This window comes from Physeter macrocephalus, chromosome 19, assembly GCF_002837175.3.
Source record: "Physeter macrocephalus isolate SW-GA chromosome 19, ASM283717v5, whole genome shotgun sequence".
Lineage (NCBI taxonomy): Eukaryota > Metazoa > Chordata > Mammalia > Artiodactyla > Physeteridae > Physeter > Physeter macrocephalus.
In genome coordinates, this window is record NC_041232.1 from 27,709,663 (window position 1) to 27,728,949 (window position 19,287).

The following is a 19,287-nucleotide window of genomic DNA, read 5'->3' on the forward strand; positions in this document are numbered from 1 at the left end:
TGATAAACAAAATCCTACTTTAGAACCATTGCTAATAGTGCCCCAGGTTGATCTGCTCTGGCTGTAAGCAGGTTATAGTAATGGAGCTAAGCATTAAGCACACTTAAAACATAAGCTACATTACAACAAAGACTGGTTAGGCTTTGATGTCAACATGCCAGAGATTGAAAATGAAAATGGAATTTAAAACCCAGCATGGTTCATAATATTACATCAAAACAAATTAAACATGATATTTAAAGAAGCCATTAAATTTGCAAGCATATATAATCATGTTTGTTTAAATCATGCCTTTATTATTCTATACATAAGCATCTGAATAATAATGTCAGCTAAAATTCAGGAACAGATGTTATATATAGAGGAATCATTAAATATTATTAAGTCTTAAAAAAAGGCATCATGACAATGTAAAATTTTATTTTAAGTAAAATCTGCTTTAACCACTGCATCTAATTATCTGACAGTAGAATGGCCTTTTAAATAAATATTTGCCAAGTTGTTTAATTACCAAGTTAAATAGGTTTTATGAAAAGAAAATGCTAAATCTATGATAGGAATTAGCAATTAGAAGGTAGAAAAAAGGAAAAATATAATATAGATGAGCTCATCATGCAATGAGTGAAATATGACACAAGATCATATGACTAAGAAGTGAATTAAATGACTGGATTAAATTTATATTTTGAAGATGTATATTACTGCTCCTTCCATTATACTCACATCTCTGTGCCCACTACTAGCAGAATCATGGAGTGGAGTGTCGTCATCTAATCCTTGTGTGTTAACATCTGCTCCAGCTGCTATAAGTATCTTAGCAACATCATAATATCCAACATTGCAAGCTTCATGCAGTGGTGTCCAACCTAAAGTTACAATATTAATTGAACATATGGTTCACTTCTACTAATTCAACGCATATGCTTTTTAGATACATAACCATGTGTGACATACTGATTCTACATGCACACAGTACAGAAGGAAAAAGGAGTGATGAACAAGTTACTGGAAATAAGTACCTAAGAAAACCACCAATTTTACAGAAGGTTCATCCACAATCATATTATTTCCATTGGGACTAAATTATTTGACAAAAGTACTAAACATTTAAGCTTATCCAATAACTTGCTATAATTTAGAACAATCATCTCAACTATGGAAAAAGAATAGAAAAAGGCAAAATAAGCTTGTTAGGGTCTTTCAAAATTACAAGATATTGAATATAGTTTCCCATGCTATACAGTAGGTCCTTTGTTGTTTACCTATTTTATATATAGTAATGTGTATATGTTAATCCCAAACTCCTAATTTATCTCTTCCCCCCAACCCAAGGCTCTTTCATATACTCTTGATGGGAGTGTAAACTGATAAAAGATTTTTTAGAGGGTCATTTGCCTGATTTTCAAAAAATTTTAAATATGCATCTGCTGATTTAGCAGTTTCCTTTCTACTGAAATATCATCCTTCCATAACTATACACAAATACATTTCTACAAGAGGGTTACTGAAGTATTGTCCACGGAATCTATTTTATACACTATTATGTGGCTGTTGAAATGAATGAAGTAGAACCACCTACATGTACCGACAGAAATATCTGTATGACACTAGTAAAAAGGGGAGATTGCAGAACTATAGGCTGACACAGATAGAGTGATTTGATTTTTTTTTAAAAAGTCTCTATATAACTAAATGTTCATTGTATATATGATCCTGCAAGTGCACAGAAAGGACAGCCTCCAAATTATTAACAACAGTTCTGTGAAAAAGAAAGGACCTGAGGGATGGGAGGATAGGGTACTGTAGTATGTGAAACTAAAGGGAATTTCTACATTGTTCCCCAATACTTTTACTGTGCGAAACAACACTGCCACTCTCTTACAGTCCTTGTGCTCAAGCTAATAAATGGTCTAAACATTATTTAACTGTAATTCACCTAGAACCGAAATTGGATAAAAAATTATATGGTAATATGCCAAATAAAATGCAAGTTTAATATTTAAGTATTTGAGTAATTACTGACAAGGAATTGTAGCAGAGATCAGGGTTTTAGGTATACACTCCAAAACAGTTTTATATTATACTTCTAGAACTCTTTCATTTCAGAAAGAGGAATGAAGAATATAGATTAAATTGTAACCAGCATCTGTTTAGATGATAAACTCAGAATTTTAGTTCCTGAGTATTAGTCTTTAACTACAAGTCTTACCTGCAAAATCTTTCACATTCACATTTGCCCCTAAACTTATTAATTCTTTGACTTGTTTTACATCTCCTCGAATAGCTGCCATGTGTAAAGGAGTTTCACCACGTTCATTTCTTTTATTAACTTTATCTTTCTGTCGAGATGAAGAACTGGGAGTTTTCTTTTGGGCTGGTGTTGTTTGTGATGGATGATTTGGTGTGGAATCTATAAGAAAGAGAAAAGTTAACAGAAGTCCTAGACTAAATATTTTGTATATTCATTTAAAGGTTTTTATAGGTAACGTGCTAACAAGGGGAATATCTTCTCACCCAAACAACCTGAAACTTGACTTGGATGATACACTAATAATTTGACCCAATTACATGTAGTAGATCTTCCTTTAGGGTTATCAAATATTGCAGGAACCAATTAAGAAAAAAATATTTTATTCTGTCAATTCATAGAATTGGTTTAAAATGATAATAAAATATCAAGTATGCACCCTGAAAGTGTTTGCTTAATGAATAATTTGATAAACTGCAAAAAAACATGTTTTTCATGGCATGTTATGATTCTATTTCAAGAACTAGATGAAATGACATTGAAGGCTAGAGTTTACACCTCTGACTCAAACTGTTGGAGTTCTATTCTGATATTAGGTGCAAATTAAGGTCATAGATGATTTTAGTATGAAATGAAGCTTAATATCTATGAGAAATAAGGACAGTCTAGAAAAAGGCCTTTAAAAAGTGGGTGATAAAAGATGAAAAAAAAGTGCTTTGCTTTGATTCCTATCTTTTGATTTTTGTTCCAGTTTCTTTCTCAAAAACAAGAAAGTTAAACTGGATGACACCCAAAGTCCTCTCCTCCCCATTTCAGAAATGGGAAAAAAACAAAACAAAAAACTAGTTTCTTAATCAATTAAGGATTCAAGACATATGTAGTGTTATTAATTAACTCTGAAAATTTACAACTATTTAAAAGAAAACAACAGCTCTAAGAGGAAAAAAGTCTATGGAAAATCATTTTCTGACATCATATAATAATTTCCCTGCAAACTGACATGATTAGAGCACTGAAGCATTATCATCCTTTTCTCAATAAGAAAAAGTTTAAAGTCTACCTTTTGGATTTTAAAGTACATTCAGTTAGTAACAGTTTCCTATCTATGGATTTCTATAATGTATACTCCAGAAGAGTATGAACCTTGTCTAATTCATCACTGTATCTCGGCTGCTTAGAAGACTTCTTGGTACACAGTATACTCACGCAATATTTGTTGAATGAATACATGATTCTTATTATAATATTTATAGTCAAGTTATTTATTTAGAAAATTAGTGGTTGAACTTCTTAAAAACAAAGGACATTTTTAAATTCAAACAACCTGAAAGGAATTAATTCATATAAATCTTAGCCATTCCAAAATAATATACACACAGACAAAGTAACAGTAGTACTATCCATAATGGCAATCAGAATAAACAAAAACATGGAAAATCAATTATGTAATGGATAAAACAATGAACCCTAAACTCCAAGCATATCTATAAGATGGCAAACAGGCTATTTCAAAAGCTCTCTACTCTAGTTCTACATATATTAATAAAGATGACTGACGTACCCTTTAAATGAAAAGAACCAACTGCAGAACAGTATTATAGTATTAATCTTATTTATATTTAAAAACGAACAGCAACAAAAGATACATGTTTGCATGTTTATATCTAGAAATTTTCTAGAAAATAAGAAACTGTTAATAGTGCTTGCCTCTCAAGGGGGGAGATCATTGGAAACGAGGGAGGACTTAAGCTTTTTTGCCTTACTGTATTAATTCTTTAACTTACTCTATGGATAGAGGTTCATAGTATTAAAAAAACAGTTTTAAAAAATAAGTCTTGGGCTTCCCTGGTGGCGCAGTGGTTGGGAGTCCGCCTGCCGATGCGGGGTACGCGGGTTCGTGCCCCAGTCCGGGAAGATCCCACATGCCGCGGAGGCGGCTAGGCCCGTGAGCCATGGCCACTAAGCCTGCGCGTCCGGAGCCTCTGCTCCGCAACGGGAGAGGCTAAAGTGAGAGTACCGCGTACCGCAAAAATAAGTAAGTAAGTAAATAAATAAATAAATAAAAATAAGTCTTCCCATCTAACTATTAAGTCCGACTCAAAGTCAACATTTTACAGAAACATTTAAAGTTTAACACTGTAAACAACTTTAATTTGGCCACACTTTTTCCCCAGTTGTGGGTGGAAAGGCCGAAGAATAACCAAAACAACATGCCCTACTTAAAAAAGCAGAAAGCCCTAACATGTTTTTATTAGTGAAAGATTTAGATACACTCATGTTTAATGGAAACTATGATATATAGAAACTCTAAGAATTTTACCAAGTTGTCCCATTTTTTTAAAAGGGCTAACATGGGCTTCCCTGGTGGCGCAGTGGTTGAGAATCCGCCTGCCGACGCAGGGGATATGGGTTCGTGCCCCGGTCTGGGAAGATCCCACATGCCGCAGAGCGGTTGGGCCCGTGAGCCATGGCCGCTGAGCCTGCGTGTCCGGAGCCTGTGCTCCGCAACGGGAGAGGCCACAACAGTGAGAGGTCCGCTTTACTGCAAAAAAAAAAAAGAGCTAACACTGGAAAAGTTCACTAGAAAAACTGTGTCCTTTTCAATGCATTTCAACAGGCTGTTATGTTACCCAAAGTCTTATATAAAAAGACGCCTTGAAGTCAGAGCCAAAACAAAAAATTTTTTTTCTCTAGAGAAAAGTGATTTACTTTCTTCTTGTATTGGTCAATGAAAACTATACAACTTAAAATTTTTGTGTTGTGAGCTACCAGAATGCATAGCTAAATTCAATGCTCAGTAGTAATAACTATCTCAGTCCAGCTGTCTGGGTTTTATCTACTTTTTAAACCCCTTTTAATAAGTTAGCAAGTTGGTTTGTTCCTTCTTGGTTTTCATCCTGCTGGTGAGCCATCTTTAATCATTTTTGGAGGGCAAACTACTTGAATAAACACACTCACACAAGTAGCACAACACCTTAACTAGAAGTGTGAAATGAATAGAATACTGCAGATATTCTTCCTTTTAAAATAAATTTTAGCAGATCTTAAACACTAAAACATGAATTACACTCTTGCTTCTAAAAGTATGTGATAAGATTACCAGCTTACAGCAGTCTGCTAATGAACTGAAAAGTAAACTATAAACCCAGAAGCAGCTTTACAGAAACGGGGGTAAAAATTTCTGCAGTAAGGTAAAAGCACACACAGTTCTGCAACAGATTTCTCATGCTGACTGACCCAATTCTATATTACAGTTGACCCCTGAACAACTCGGGGATTAGGGGCACCCACCCTCCTCACATTTGAAAATCCGTGGCAACTTACAGTTGGCCCTCCATATCCACGGTTCTGCATGTGCAAATTTAACCAACCACGGATTGTGCAGTAGTACAGTATTTACTACTGAAAAAAATCTGCATATATGTGGACCCACTCAGTTCAAACCTCTGTTGTTCAGGTGTCAACTGTACTCATTTTAGTTGACAAATATTCACTGAATGTCCACTAAGTGCAAAGGTCCCTGCCCATGTATAGCTTTTCATCTAGTGGATGATACAGACATAAACAACTGTCACACAAATAAATGTAAAATTGCAAACTTATGTTATAAGAAACTGATTAAATCCAAGAAAGGATAAACATTTAAAGTAGTTAAAAATACTTGTCAAGGACTTCCCTGGAGGCGCAGTGGTTAAGAATCCGCCTGCCAATTCAGGGGACGTGGGTTCGATTCCAGATCCCACATGCCGTGGAACAACTAAGCCCATGTGCCACAACTACTAAGCCTGCACTCTAGAGCCCGTGAGCCACAACTACTGAAGCCCGTGTGCCTAGAGCCTGTGCTCTGCAACAAGATAAGCCACCACAATGAGAAGGCCGCACATCACAACGAAGAGTAGCCCCCGCTCGCCGTAACTAGAGAAAGCCTGCACACAGCAATGAAGACCCAACACAGCCAAAAATAAATAAATAAATAAAATAAAAATAAATCCAAAGACAGTCATTATAAAAAAAAAGACAAAGCTACAGTGAGGAAAACTATGAACACACAAGAACTTGATGATGGTAAGTGTCACCTGGACTGTTGTCTCTTGCTGTCATCTGCATAAGAAGTGCCATCTGCTTTCGCTCTGAGAGTGGATAACCAAAAAGAATGCTAACTGGAGTGGACTTCTTATTTCCAGCTTCCTTTTTTGTTTTCTTCTTTTCTGGACCTTCTTTCTCTGGAATTATTAATAAACAGGTAAGAATCTGAAATAAATGTAAGCACTCAAAGGTAAAGCATAAGGAGACTTCTTAAAAATAGATGATACATGTTTATGAGAAACAAGGGTAACAGAGGAACTTGCAATAGGCAGACAAAAGGGCACTAGGCTTTTATTATATAAGCAATTTTCTTCCTGAATGCTTTGAAAAAAATAGTCTTGTGTAATTTTCAGAAAATTAATAACATTTGGAAATTTAGTACTAGTAAAATTTTTAATGATTTGTTCTATTAAATAACACTTTAAACATTCCTTAGTTTTACATCTTTGAAATGCCTCTTTCATTCATTATAATTTTATTCTATTATTGATAAGTTTATATAGCAACGTTCCTTCATATTACCTCCCTAATTCCACTAATAATCTGTACAATCTTCTAAGGAGGTGTTTAAGACAACGCACATCACATGGAGTAATTATTGAAAAAAAAAGCCAAATCACTTTATTTCAGTCATCGGACAGCTGAACATGGAACAATATTAATCAAAGCTAAAACTGAGCAAATTAAAGGTTCTATATATGTGTGTGGTAAGGGGCCGGGGATGGTTAATAGAGATCCTGAAAAGATCCAAAAATGTCTAAGATTTTTCAGCGATTTGATCCATCATAAAGTCAGCTCTTAGATTTAGCTATTTGGCAAATCTCTGGCAATGGAGCCAGCATTCCCCATTAAGTGACAGAAAATTCAGATGGAACTGGATTCCATAGTTCAAAGAAATAAAGTCAGCTCTCAGATTTAGCTATTTGGCAAATCTCTGGCAATGGAGCCAGCATTCCCCATTAAGTGACAGAAAATTCAGATGGAACTGGATTCCATAGGTCAAAGATATACAGGTGTCTGTTCCTTCCTTTAGGACGTTTCTGGGAATTAATTCAAGTGGCCCTGTGAGATGAGCTGCCTATTAACGGTCTAGGAATTTATTTCTTGGGAAACTCTGTACCAATATCTGGGATTTACTGATCCAGGTTTGTGGTATAAAGAGGGGCTACAAAATTAAATAAATTAGTAAAAATTTTAAATAAATGTAAAACAGCAAAAATGAGTGGAAGAAGAGAAGGCTTAGTAGTCAATACTGTGGTTTTTCTCAGGCAGATGTGGCCAGCAGCTAGACTACTCCAGGAGATAAGCATTTATTGATCTGGTAAAATTTTCAAGAAACTAATAAAATTTGATATTATTTAAATATTACCATACTATAATTTAAGACATAAAAATTTGCAGTGTACCACTTAGTTAATTAGGATAAACTGGCATCCTAATGACCTAGAAAAATTAGAGGTCCTAATGTTTAAACTCTGCTGCCCACAAATCACTCAAAATTCAATAGCTCCTAAAATGTCCATTTTGTTGATATTTGCAAAATTTTATGTAACAGAAACAAAAAATTTCAAGATTTTAAAAGTCAGCCTTTATTAATAGTTCTAATAGATTATTTTCTTATTTCTCACTTCATTGTCATTAATGATCCAATTAGTATAAAGCCAGTTTCAGCACAGTGTTTCACCCAACATACTAAACGTATTATAAAGCTCTAAATATGTCTTTTGGAGAAGTCTGTTTTTTTCTGAAACATACTTTCTCCTAATAACGTTCTGTATGCTTTGGTTCTCAGATTTAATAAGAAACCACAATTGTTATTTTAATAGTTTTCCATCTGAATAACAAATCTTTAAGTATAACGAATGTACTTCTCGTCCAAAATTAAAATATTTAACAGTGAAAATTTTAAAGAAAGTAGAAAAGTTGTTTTAAGGAAAAAATAGTAGAGTTTAGTAACTGGAAGAAATAAAATTAAAAATACACAGTGTCTATCCTTAAAATACTTCCTAAAATTTTGGAAAAATTTTGTCTTTTATTTTCTCATTTGCAAAACTTGATTTTTGATATTAACTGCATTTTAATACAATCTTTTAAGGAGAATATGCTCTAGGACTTCCCTGGTGGTCCAGTGGTTAAGACTCTGCACTTCCACTGCAGGGGGTGGAGGTTGGATACCTGGTCAGAGAACTAAGATCCTGCATGCTGTGCAGGCACAGCCAAAAAATTAAAAAAAAAAAAAAAAAAAAAAGTAAATTCAGTGAGATTTAGATTAAGATTAAAAGCAAAAATCAGTTGTGTTCCCCTATACCTGTAGTGACCTCCTTAAAAAAAGAAAAAACAGAATATGCTCTAAAGTGATATACACTCAGTTTACAGAAGAAAGTGAGACACTTATGAATTCATTATTAAAATTCCATGCTGCCAAATGAGCAAACACATAATTACTACATTTTGGAAAAGAACAAATTGGATATACTCCAAATATTCAAGCAAAAATTCAAATTAGATACTAGCATTCAATACGAACTCTATTTTTTCTGAGTTTCCTTAGCCATTTGTCTGAGTTCATGCTTTACATGAGACAGGAAAAGAAGGTAACTGAACAGGAGCTGGTGCAAGATAGCTAGTTTTGAGATAACTATATACCATTCTTCAAAATCATAAATCTTAGATTAGTATGTCCCAAAGTGTGAGCTGAAAGCATTCAAATCTGGCTATCTGGGATCTATCCTGTGAAGAACTTGTTTCCTCTGACCCATCATAAGTAAAAAATGATCACATACGATAATATTAGAAAAAGTTAGGTACTTTTTCAAATTTCAGTATTTGAAATATGTACTTATTTGTCTGATGACACATCAGAATTTTAAAACTTAAACACAGGAATACTGACACATATACTCAATCTATACTAATAGATTTGAAATTCCACTCAGCCACCTTAAGAGATTTTTAAAGAAAAATCCAGGTGATTCACTTAAGACTAAAGAAAAACAGATATGGACTTTTCAACAATCCAATATTCTTTATTTCACGGTTCAGAGGATCTTTAGAATTATAGAGATGTCTCAGTCTTATAATCCTGAAAATCAGTGCTTTCTTTCCAGGTCTTGTCAGAATAAACAGAAAGCTCAACATTGTCACATCCCAATTAAGTATATTAAGGAGAAGAGACAAAACTGTTTTTCTTGGGGAACTAGCTCATAAGCCTATTAGTGTCTCAAAAACTAAACACGACATTTTCCCACAAAGCAGTCACTGTATAAGGCATGAAAGAATGGGAGCTACGATTCAAATACAGATGAACATAATTAAATCAATCACATTTAGAATGTATATATACTTCAATTCTGAGGAAAAAGGTTGACAATTACTCTCTGGTTGTGAAGTATCTACACAATCTTTGACAGGTGGGTGCTTATATCTTCTGATTTCCAGCAATGATCCTCAGACCATGGATAGCTTCATTACATACAGCTCTTTTAGGTGCACCTTGGTACTTAGGAGCCCCATTTTAGAAAAGTACACCTAACTCCACAGAAAGTGTAGGTCTGTTCAATTTAAGGTAGATTGTAAACTTGCCTCCCACCCCAAAATTTTGATAACTAAGTATTACTGACTCATCAGCTCAATTAACAGCTTTCAGCATAATTTTAAGAATAATTATTTGATTCTATACCAACCCCACAAATTTTTTAAATGAATACAAGGTATATATCAGAAACAGAAATTTTATTTCAGCTTTTAGAGTTAAATGTCATATGCTAAAAACTGGACATTCAGGGACTGAACAATATTTTACATTTAAAAAGTTCAGACATAAGAATGTAAGCTCATTAAAAACTAAAAAAAAGATAAAACAACTAATTTAGTTTTCACGTACTAGGGGATACATTTACTCTTTAATGGCATTTCTCCAGGAAACCTGGTGTTTTAATCTACTTTTAAATTCAACAGGGGCAGCAAAGTCAATACACTAAAGAGGTCAACTGAAAATTTTTAGATGTGTTTTTAAAAAAACACTGCATGTTTGAAGAGTTTGTCTATCAAAATCACTACACATGGTATACCGTGTGACAGGCATACGGCTAAGACACTAAGGACCCCGGGCACCTTCCCACAGGCGCTGCTGCACGGCACAACTCCAAGGCGGTGACCTTCACACTTTTCTACATGAATGGCGCCCCCAGCTTGCGCTGCACACCTGAGTGGCTGTGTGCAGGAGTCCTGCTTGTAACGTTCACACAGAGCATGTCTTGGACATGATGCACTGGAGATCTCAAATGAAGACTGGAAAATCTTTTGTCACTCATATAGTTCACTTATTCAACCACAGATATCTATATGCTGGTTTGAAAATAAGTTACTTATAGTACAATAATTAATTATAAATGTGACAGAAACCACTGGCTAAACAGGAGCCCCTGATAATCTAATTACCTGAGTATGTCCTGTAAGAAGACATAAGTCTCTCCCCCCAATTTTCACTTGTATGTCCTGGATCTGAATCTACAGAATAAGAAGAGACAGGAGAAAAGAAAAAAGCATACGAAGGGAAATGCAGAATTCAACAAACCAACATTTTTCAAAAGACCACAATGATGTATCATTGTTTTTCCAGAAGATAATTTTTAAGGTAAAGCCAAAAGTACATTTCAAACACAGATTTGGCCAATACCTAAGATTTCAGTTTCTTTGATCTTAAAGTTGAAAAAGTCAACCACGTAGTTTGCAATAATAGTTATTACTGAGGCTGCTTATTAAAACATATAATCTCTTTTGAAGATATATTTTTTCAATCTCTGAATAATGATAAAAGAGGCAGTACTCTATCACGTTTTTCTGTTTAGAATCTGTCTACAGAAAACTTGAATAATGGACTTGCATCATTCTTTTTGTTCTGTGAGTGCCAAAACTATTCAGAAGACAAGAGAACATTTTGGACTACAGTATCATTCTAGACCACGGACCTTTCTATAATTTATAAACATTTCAAATAATATGAATTATTACTGACCACTAAAAAAGACGTCTTAGAAAGAAAGTAGCCTAAATCAAAACAAAGTTTATCAGCTAAGAATATGGAATGCTGCCTAACAACCCAATTAGAGAACTGACTTCTGGCAGTATGGCCAGAGCAAATAATTTTACTTACAAACAATATGCTGTTTTAACTCAACATAATATTATTCTGATCTTCACATTCTCAATTTATTGGCTTATGGTCTTCTTTCCAGGATGATCATTATAGACATTATTCATGAGTTGTTAGGTGTAAGGAAACAAAAACCCAATTTAGAGAATAAGTACCTCCTAAACATAGTATTTGAAAAATTTAAAGATTTGCCTAAAAGTTTAGTGAGGAGAAGGCTTACTCGATCAAAGGGGAAATCATTAATAAAATATTTAGACCAATTCTAGAGCAAGTGGGTAAATGGACTGAATTACAAGCCTTTCAATAAACACTTATATTTCAAAATTTAACCCATTAAGTTAGCAACTAGAAGAATTCTATGAAGAATATTTGTCATTTCATTTAACGATAAGCAAAAATTTTAAAAGGCCTCCATAGGTTGCAAAGAAAAAGGGGCAACTAATAAGTTGCACCAACAAATCGAATTAAATGGATTATTGAAAGCAGATCATATTACTGTGACAGATGAAAGAATAGTGGATAAAATAAACTTTCAATTATATTCATTAATATAAGGAAGTAGTTTCTCCAGACCTTCCTTTGGAAGTAATTAATCCATTCAGACTCCACACACCCTTTTGGCTTTTACTCAAATAAGTATGTTTATATTTGGGGAGTCTGCATGTGTATTCTTATTAAGATTTAATTAAGGAGCTAGAAAATTAAAAGCTTCCATATCCTGTCCTTTTACTCAACTACTTCTTCCTTCAGTGCTATACTGAGACTAGACCATAATGAGACTATTGTTATCTATGAGGTTTTTGTAAAACACTGAGTGCTAAGCAATTCTCTCTCCCTGATATGTTCTTTGCAGCAAGGCAGGACAAGCAATACCTATATTTTAAAAGCTATCTTTTTTGTTTTCAATTGAAGTATAGTTGATTTACAATACTGTGTTGGTTTCAGGTGTACAGCAAAGTGATTCATTATATATATATGTATTTTTCAGATTATTTCCATTATAGGTTATTACAAGATATTGCATATAGTTCCCTGTACTATAAAGTAAATCCTTGCTGTACAAGCCATCTTTTTAAGTTAATATTCTGTTCTGGATTGCAAGAGAATAAGAAAAATATCAAGAATGATTTTAAGAGGGTGCACTACGTTTGAAAATTTTTATAATAAAATATCAGGGAAAGGGATGGAGTAAATCTATAATAAATAATCACCATGAAGAGCACCAAAAGAGGACTATCCTTATTAAGCAAAGCACTAATTTTATCTGCTACTTTAACACAGTTACCAGAAAAATTACATGTGTTATCTTTTTTTAAAAAAGTTTTCCTCTCCAAATTTGCTCGTGTCATTAAATAGGGTAAATCCTTTAATGGCATCCAAAGCCTCGGGAAAGTAGGCCTTCTACGGCTGGCTGGCAGAGATTTAGTTTAAAACATTTGAACATACTCTACAACTGCGACCATGGACTTTGGGAACAGATCATATTGTGTCTCTTTACATGTTCTCCTAACACATTTATTTACGTATTACTTACATATGCCACAAGAAAAAAATCAGTAAGGAAATAAATAATGCCTATTAAGAAGAAACAAATACTTTCTAAAAAGTAAAAAATGTTGTATTTTTTTTTACTTATCTAAACATGCAAACTAAAATGAAGTACTACTGGTTTATCCCTATAGAGACTTAGAGCTATCAAACCTAAAGAAAAACAAGTGCCATGATGTTATTTGAGATTAAAGAACATAAATATACTGCTGGAGCCTTTATAACTATGTATAACTATTTTGAAGAAACATTATAGAAATGTTTTACCCTTTTAACCCTGTAAACCTACTCTTGGAAATGAATAAGAAAGAAAAAATTCAGGGTATAATAAAAATACAATCTGCAAAGACGCTCTATGGCATTACTCACAACAAAATAATTGCAAATTTAGTTTGGAGGCTAAGAAGAGATTCACTCATGTGTAGCCTCAAGATAATTGCTCAGTACTTTCAAGTTAAGGGACTGTCATGGCATCCTTTGGATGCCATTAGACTCGGAAAGAAAATAAGTATGATTTTATGACGGATAGTGTAGGAAAAAAGTTCCCTTAGGTAGAAACATTAATAACTTAAAGATAACAGCAGTTATCAGTTATTAATTACTATGTCAAAAATTTTATATACAGTAACAGTATTATAAGGTGCCTACTCAATATTCATTCTCCCCTTACTAGGAATACTCCAATTTTGATCAGGGTGACAATATGTCCAGCTCAAAAATATTCGACTTTTCAGACTCCCCCCCAGCAACTAGGGGAGCCTAACCAGTTGAGGTGCAGGCAAAAGTTTCTAGGGAGGCTGTTTCATGAGTAAAAAGGCAAAAGTCTCTCTGGGAGAAAGATACCTCTGTCTTTGGTCCTTCCTTTCCTCTTTTCTGCCCAGGAAGGATATATCCTGTGACTATAAGGCAAAATGCTTAAGGACAAAGGCTACGTATGAGCTAAGGGTAGCAGAGCAGAAAGATGAAAAGAGCCCAGTCCCTGACGGTGTTACTGAACTGCTATACCAACTCTGGACTGCCTATGCCTGGTCTTACCGCATTAGATGAAAAAAATCTCTATCTATTTAAGCCAGTATTAGTTTTCCATTTTAATTAATGTATCGCAAACTGATTTTACATATGTCACTTAGAGGTCACAATTTTCTGAAGTTGGTATTATATGCACTTTTATAGATGAGAAAATTGGGACTTACTAGGAACTCAACTAATTTGGCCAGGGCTAGTAGGTGGCTGAGCAAGGACTCAACAATAGTCTGTCAGACTCCAAAGCTTCTGATAATAAACACTATGCTATGATTTCCCTCTGTTATAACTACAATAACTTATCTGGTCAGGATTCTAGACTAGGAAAGATTAAAAGTAAAAGCTAAAAGTAGGTGATAAAGTAAGCTGATGCAGTAGCTGTAAGAAATAATTTGTCTTCTAGATAAGAAGTAGTTGCTTCCACAGGTTCAATGAGTCATTGTACAGATTGGCCTCAACATTTCATGGAACAAAATTTATAGGAATTCTCTAATAGAATAGGACAATGTGGAATTGATACTGGAATGATATAAGTAGATATACTGGAGATTTGCTAAAATGAACAGTATTATGATACAGCTATAAGAACTCACTGGCATGACTTTGAATTATGCTGTAATTTTTCCCCAAATTTTATCTAAATTTCTTTTCTAGAAAGTGCTATCTTTTAAAAAATTAATAAATATTAAATAATTGAGAATTTGGAAAGTTTAAGACACACTAGGGTATCTCAAAACGATAGTCAAAAGGACTAGGAATGACTCAGCCGGTTGATGGCATTACTGCTGATTTTGAGGACCACTGAATCTTCCTTGGACAATATGAATGTCTTAAAAAAAATAATGATCGTGTTTTATAAAAATAATGTATGTTTATTATTTTAAAAATTCAAGGCATATAAAGAATACAAAGAAGAAAGTAACAAATCATCCCAAATCCTGGAAACAAAATGTTAACATCTCATGAGCATCATGCCAAGCATCCTTCTAAATGTATATAAAGACAGAGGAACTAGTAGAGAGAGAGAGAGAGAAAAATCAACTTACGTAAGGATAAGAAAATATCATACATATGTGCTATCTTTAAATAAAATCTGTAAGATTACTTCAGTTTAATCCAACATAAAAAGAAAAGAAACTAAAGGAATTGCTCTTCTCTATAAGAGATACCATATACTAAAATACAAACACACACATATATAAACATATAGGTAAAATTTTAAAGGAAAGATTAAAAGTTTTAAAGATTAAAAACATATTATTTCAGTTTCAGACAATTTCAGTTAATCCCTTGCTATGAGAGATGATGAGTTGAGTAGCACTCTTAGCATTTTCTCCTTATTCCCCACTCCCTGTTCTTTTATTTTTCACCTAAGTCAGGGCTTATAATGTTTACATTTTTGTTCAGGACCTTTAATAAACCCACTAGGTTTAGGCTTAGTTCTACAATGAAACAGTCTTTATATTTAAACAATCTTATCTTTCTGTATGTGTGTTAATGTTATGTCCTGTGTGCATATGCACACAAATATAAAGAATATGATGTAACGCAAACAGTACATATTATTTCATAATTTTTTACTTTTTACTTTGTAAACATTTTTACTTTGTGTACTATGAACATCTTTCCATACAGTTTATTCTTCTACAATGTTATTTTTAAGGGTAAAATCATATTTCTTCACTGAATGTACCATAATTTAACAAATCCTATATTTCTTGACACTCTTTTCCTGTTTTGGTTTTCTATTATAAAGAAAGCTGAGAGAAATATACTTGAAGATAATTTTTACTCTCATCAATAATTATTTATATAGAATAAATGACAAAAGAAAGAATAAGTCAAATGTTAACAAACTTTTAGTTTTTAACATATGCTGTTATATCTACATTCAACAAGGTAGTTCCATAATTTAGACAAACTAAAGCAAGTTCCTATTTCAAACCAGTGACCGGTTTGTATGATTTAAGCCAACGACAGTTTTCTCAATCATTGTAAACTCTATTTCTTTGAGTACTATTAATACATTTCATATATTTCTTCACCAACCGTAATTCTGTTGTTCTGAACTACTTGCTTGTATCTTTTGTCCATTCTCCCATTTCTGTATTTTTCTCTTCACATTTAAGAGAACTTTAATTACTAATTATATTAAGATAAGGGTTGTCATATATGTTATAAATATTTCTCCCTTTTATAGTTTATTCTGTATAGTTTCAGCTAATGATTTAAAATTTTAAAAAGATCAATGTCAAATACAGGGTTTGGTGCTATAATTATCTTTCATATGGAAAATATCAGTTAATGGTACTCTGGATTTTTTTAAAATTATGAAAGTAAGACAGCTTAATTGTAAATAAGATGTTTTGCCTTAGGACTGGGGAAATTCTTCTTAATGCTTTGGATGTGGGTGTATGTGTATGTGTGCAAAACTAAAGCCTTCATCTGTTATTTACTAAAATTTATAAATTCAGCCTACCAAAAATATAGATATACATGTTTAAATCCATCAAAATCTTATTTAATGTTAGCCATGTAACCTTTTCAAAAAAAATAAAATAAAATAAGAGTTTGTTTTATGAAACAGTCTTAGAGACAGCTGCAATGTCCCACTAAATTCAAATAGTGGAAAGACTGTAGCAGGGGATAAGCATATAATCCAATCAATAAAATATGAATTAGACTATGTTTATTCAGTGCCTACAGTTCATGTCTTCCTAAGTCTTTCTTTTATTTTACACTAAATAAAAGACAAATAACCCACCGGATCTAATAACAAAGGTTCTCATGGGAAGTGTATTATTTTGAAACCTTATTTCTAAGTCCCTTCTTTAAACTAGTAGTAGGATTATCACTGTCACTGGAAAACAAAACCTGGTTAATGTAAGTACTTTAAAAATGTCTAGCAAAACAGTTTCTAAGGAGAGAGTATGAGACAAGTTAAACCTTGTATATTTGAAGGCACAGAAGCACCTTCTTCTCAGCTAAGTGATCTAGTAATACCTTGAGAACAATGCGTAAAAATAAGGAGAGTCAAGCTTCAAGAAAAAAACACAGAAAGATTCTGAACCTCTAGAAGACAGTGTAACTTAAAATGAACAAAGCACATAATTTCTTAATCACTCAAAAAAGAGCAATTTTCAAAGTTTAAAAACGTCATAAGCATTTAAGAAAAAATTTTAATTCAAGCTAAGAGAAACAGCCAAATACACAAAAGGAAACCTACTTACTAACAGTGTATACTAAAATTAAGTATTTTCTAAAGATTAGCACGAGGAGTTTCAAAAGTCTAGTCTTTTGAAAATAGTCTTTCAAAAAGTCTATTTTCACAGATTCTGGAGTCAAGATCATTCCCATACTGATGATTAAGATGACTAGAAAGATAAAAGTAGGATATGATCTCTGTACATAAATTTAGCATGTAACACTGATTTTCTTTGAGTGAAACTAAAACATTCTTAAGAATAGTTCATTACCAATACTTCATTCAGGGGCTAAAACAATTATGATAAACATATAACGAACATTCAAGTTTATATTAGTTTCAAGAAACTATTAGTGCGGGGCTAAACTACAACCTAGTAATTTATTAGATAGTGGTAATAAGGTTTTAATCTATTATGAATAACTGGGATTTACTGATGTCAAGTATCATTCCTGATATAGCAAAAGTTTTGAGGAAAAAAGTACTATGAACTGGGCTTAGGAAGCCTCAATATTTTTCTTCTTTTTTTTGAAAGGGACATATTTCTGATGCTTTTCTGAATCTAAAATGCCTAAACTTTTTTTCTTTGGTGGGTTCAATAATTTGTTCACAAAAATTCAACAGCTTTTTCTCAAATCTACCATATCAATGCTCCATATTACTGAGTAAATTTTCATCACTGAAATGCTCCCCAAGAAATTAAGTTCTTAAAGTGGTAAGAAATTTGTAATAAACACTGAGACTAAGAAAAAAAAGCTAATTGCTTTTATCTATGATAGAAATCAAATTTGGGTGAGGAATATATTAATTTCTGCCCCAATGATAAACCTGAAATTCTGAAATACAAATATTTCTCTCTAAAGTGAACAAGGAATGATAAAGAAAATCACAGTAAAAGGATTATGATTTTACCAGAAAACAACAAAATTTCCTACCTGTGTCTGAATCTCGTTCTTCATTTCTTGATGGGCTGATGGTAAAAGGAAGTTTCCGTTTCATGGACGATTTCTCTTTCATCTCCTTGCCCACATCACTCCTATCAATTTTTGGAGTTTTGCTATAGGATGCAATCTTGTCTTTACTCTATTAAAAAATTAAATATGAATAAACTTATAACAATATTAGCTGAGTAATACAGTATTAAAAACTACTTTATATAAAGTAGAAAGAGTATTACTACAAACCATCGTTGTCCTCAATGTCCTTAAAGCCCACTTTCAACAATCATAATGTGTTTTCTAACTTATTTCATATTCCCTTTTACTTAGTAATATAATTTTTAAATAACAATAAAACAAAATATCTTGAATATAATGGAACTCTATGTCTAAGATAGACATCATCACCAATAAACAAATATATAAATCAGAAAAAGCAGTCTAGACTGAATTAAGCAGATTGTATTTTATTAATACCATGTGTCCACTCATTTAGATAAAGTATCCTACCCTCATGCCTACAGCAATTACCAAGTTCACTCTTATGATCCAACATCTGAATTGGTACATACAGCACATCTAACTGGGCTATGACAACTCCTTTGGAAAAACATGCTAGATACTAAGAACTAAGCCACATCACCTAGCAGGTGAGCATAAAAACTATGATAATAAATGATAGATATCATAACCATAGAGATTTTCAGAAGAAAATGAGAAGTAGACTCAGACTGCAGAACACACGAGCTTTCAACCCAAGCCAGAAAATAAAGGAAGGAAGAGTGGGAAGAAGAGGCATAAAAAAATACTGAATTTTTTTTAAAAGCAGAATTTATCAATGAAAAGATGATTCAATAAGAGCAATATAATAAAGCTTTTAGTGAGTCTATCATGAAAATAAGAAGAGGGAAAAAAAAAAACAGGAAAAAAAAAAGACTGGGATTGAGACCTAAAATACTATTCCAGAGGGGATATTAAAAAGTTACAAAAAAATACTGTATTCATTTTTATACAATTACAATTTTAAGGCCCAGAAAAATGGATTATTTTCTTGGAAAACATGCATTACTAAACACTGGCTCAT

The 19,287-nt window shown here is 33.0% G+C and overlaps 1 protein-coding gene across 12 annotated transcripts in view; it reads right to left on the bottom strand.

The window, feature by feature from the left end:
- Positions 1–19,287, bottom strand: part of ANKRD12 (ankyrin repeat domain 12) — a 112,560-nt gene that overhangs the window by 53,152 nt on the left and 40,121 nt on the right. For 11 of the 12 annotated variants that reach the window (XR_003677207.2, XR_003677210.2, XR_003677208.2 and 8 more), the window contains exons 3-7: positions 18,201–18,348; positions 10,775–10,843; positions 6,325–6,471; positions 2,210–2,410; positions 724–866 (exon numbers count right to left, since the gene is read on the bottom strand). Coding sequence is in view for 9 of the 12 variants with exons in the window: in XM_024120802.3 (XP_023976570.1) it covers positions 724–866; positions 2,210–2,410; positions 6,325–6,471; positions 10,775–10,843; positions 18,201–18,348 (708 nt within the window). In the remaining 3 variants the exon portion in view is untranslated. The remainder of the gene's footprint in view (positions 1–723; positions 867–2,209; positions 2,411–6,324; positions 6,472–10,774; positions 10,844–18,200; positions 18,349–19,287) is intronic. The other variant, XM_024120804.3, reaches the window with a different exon arrangement.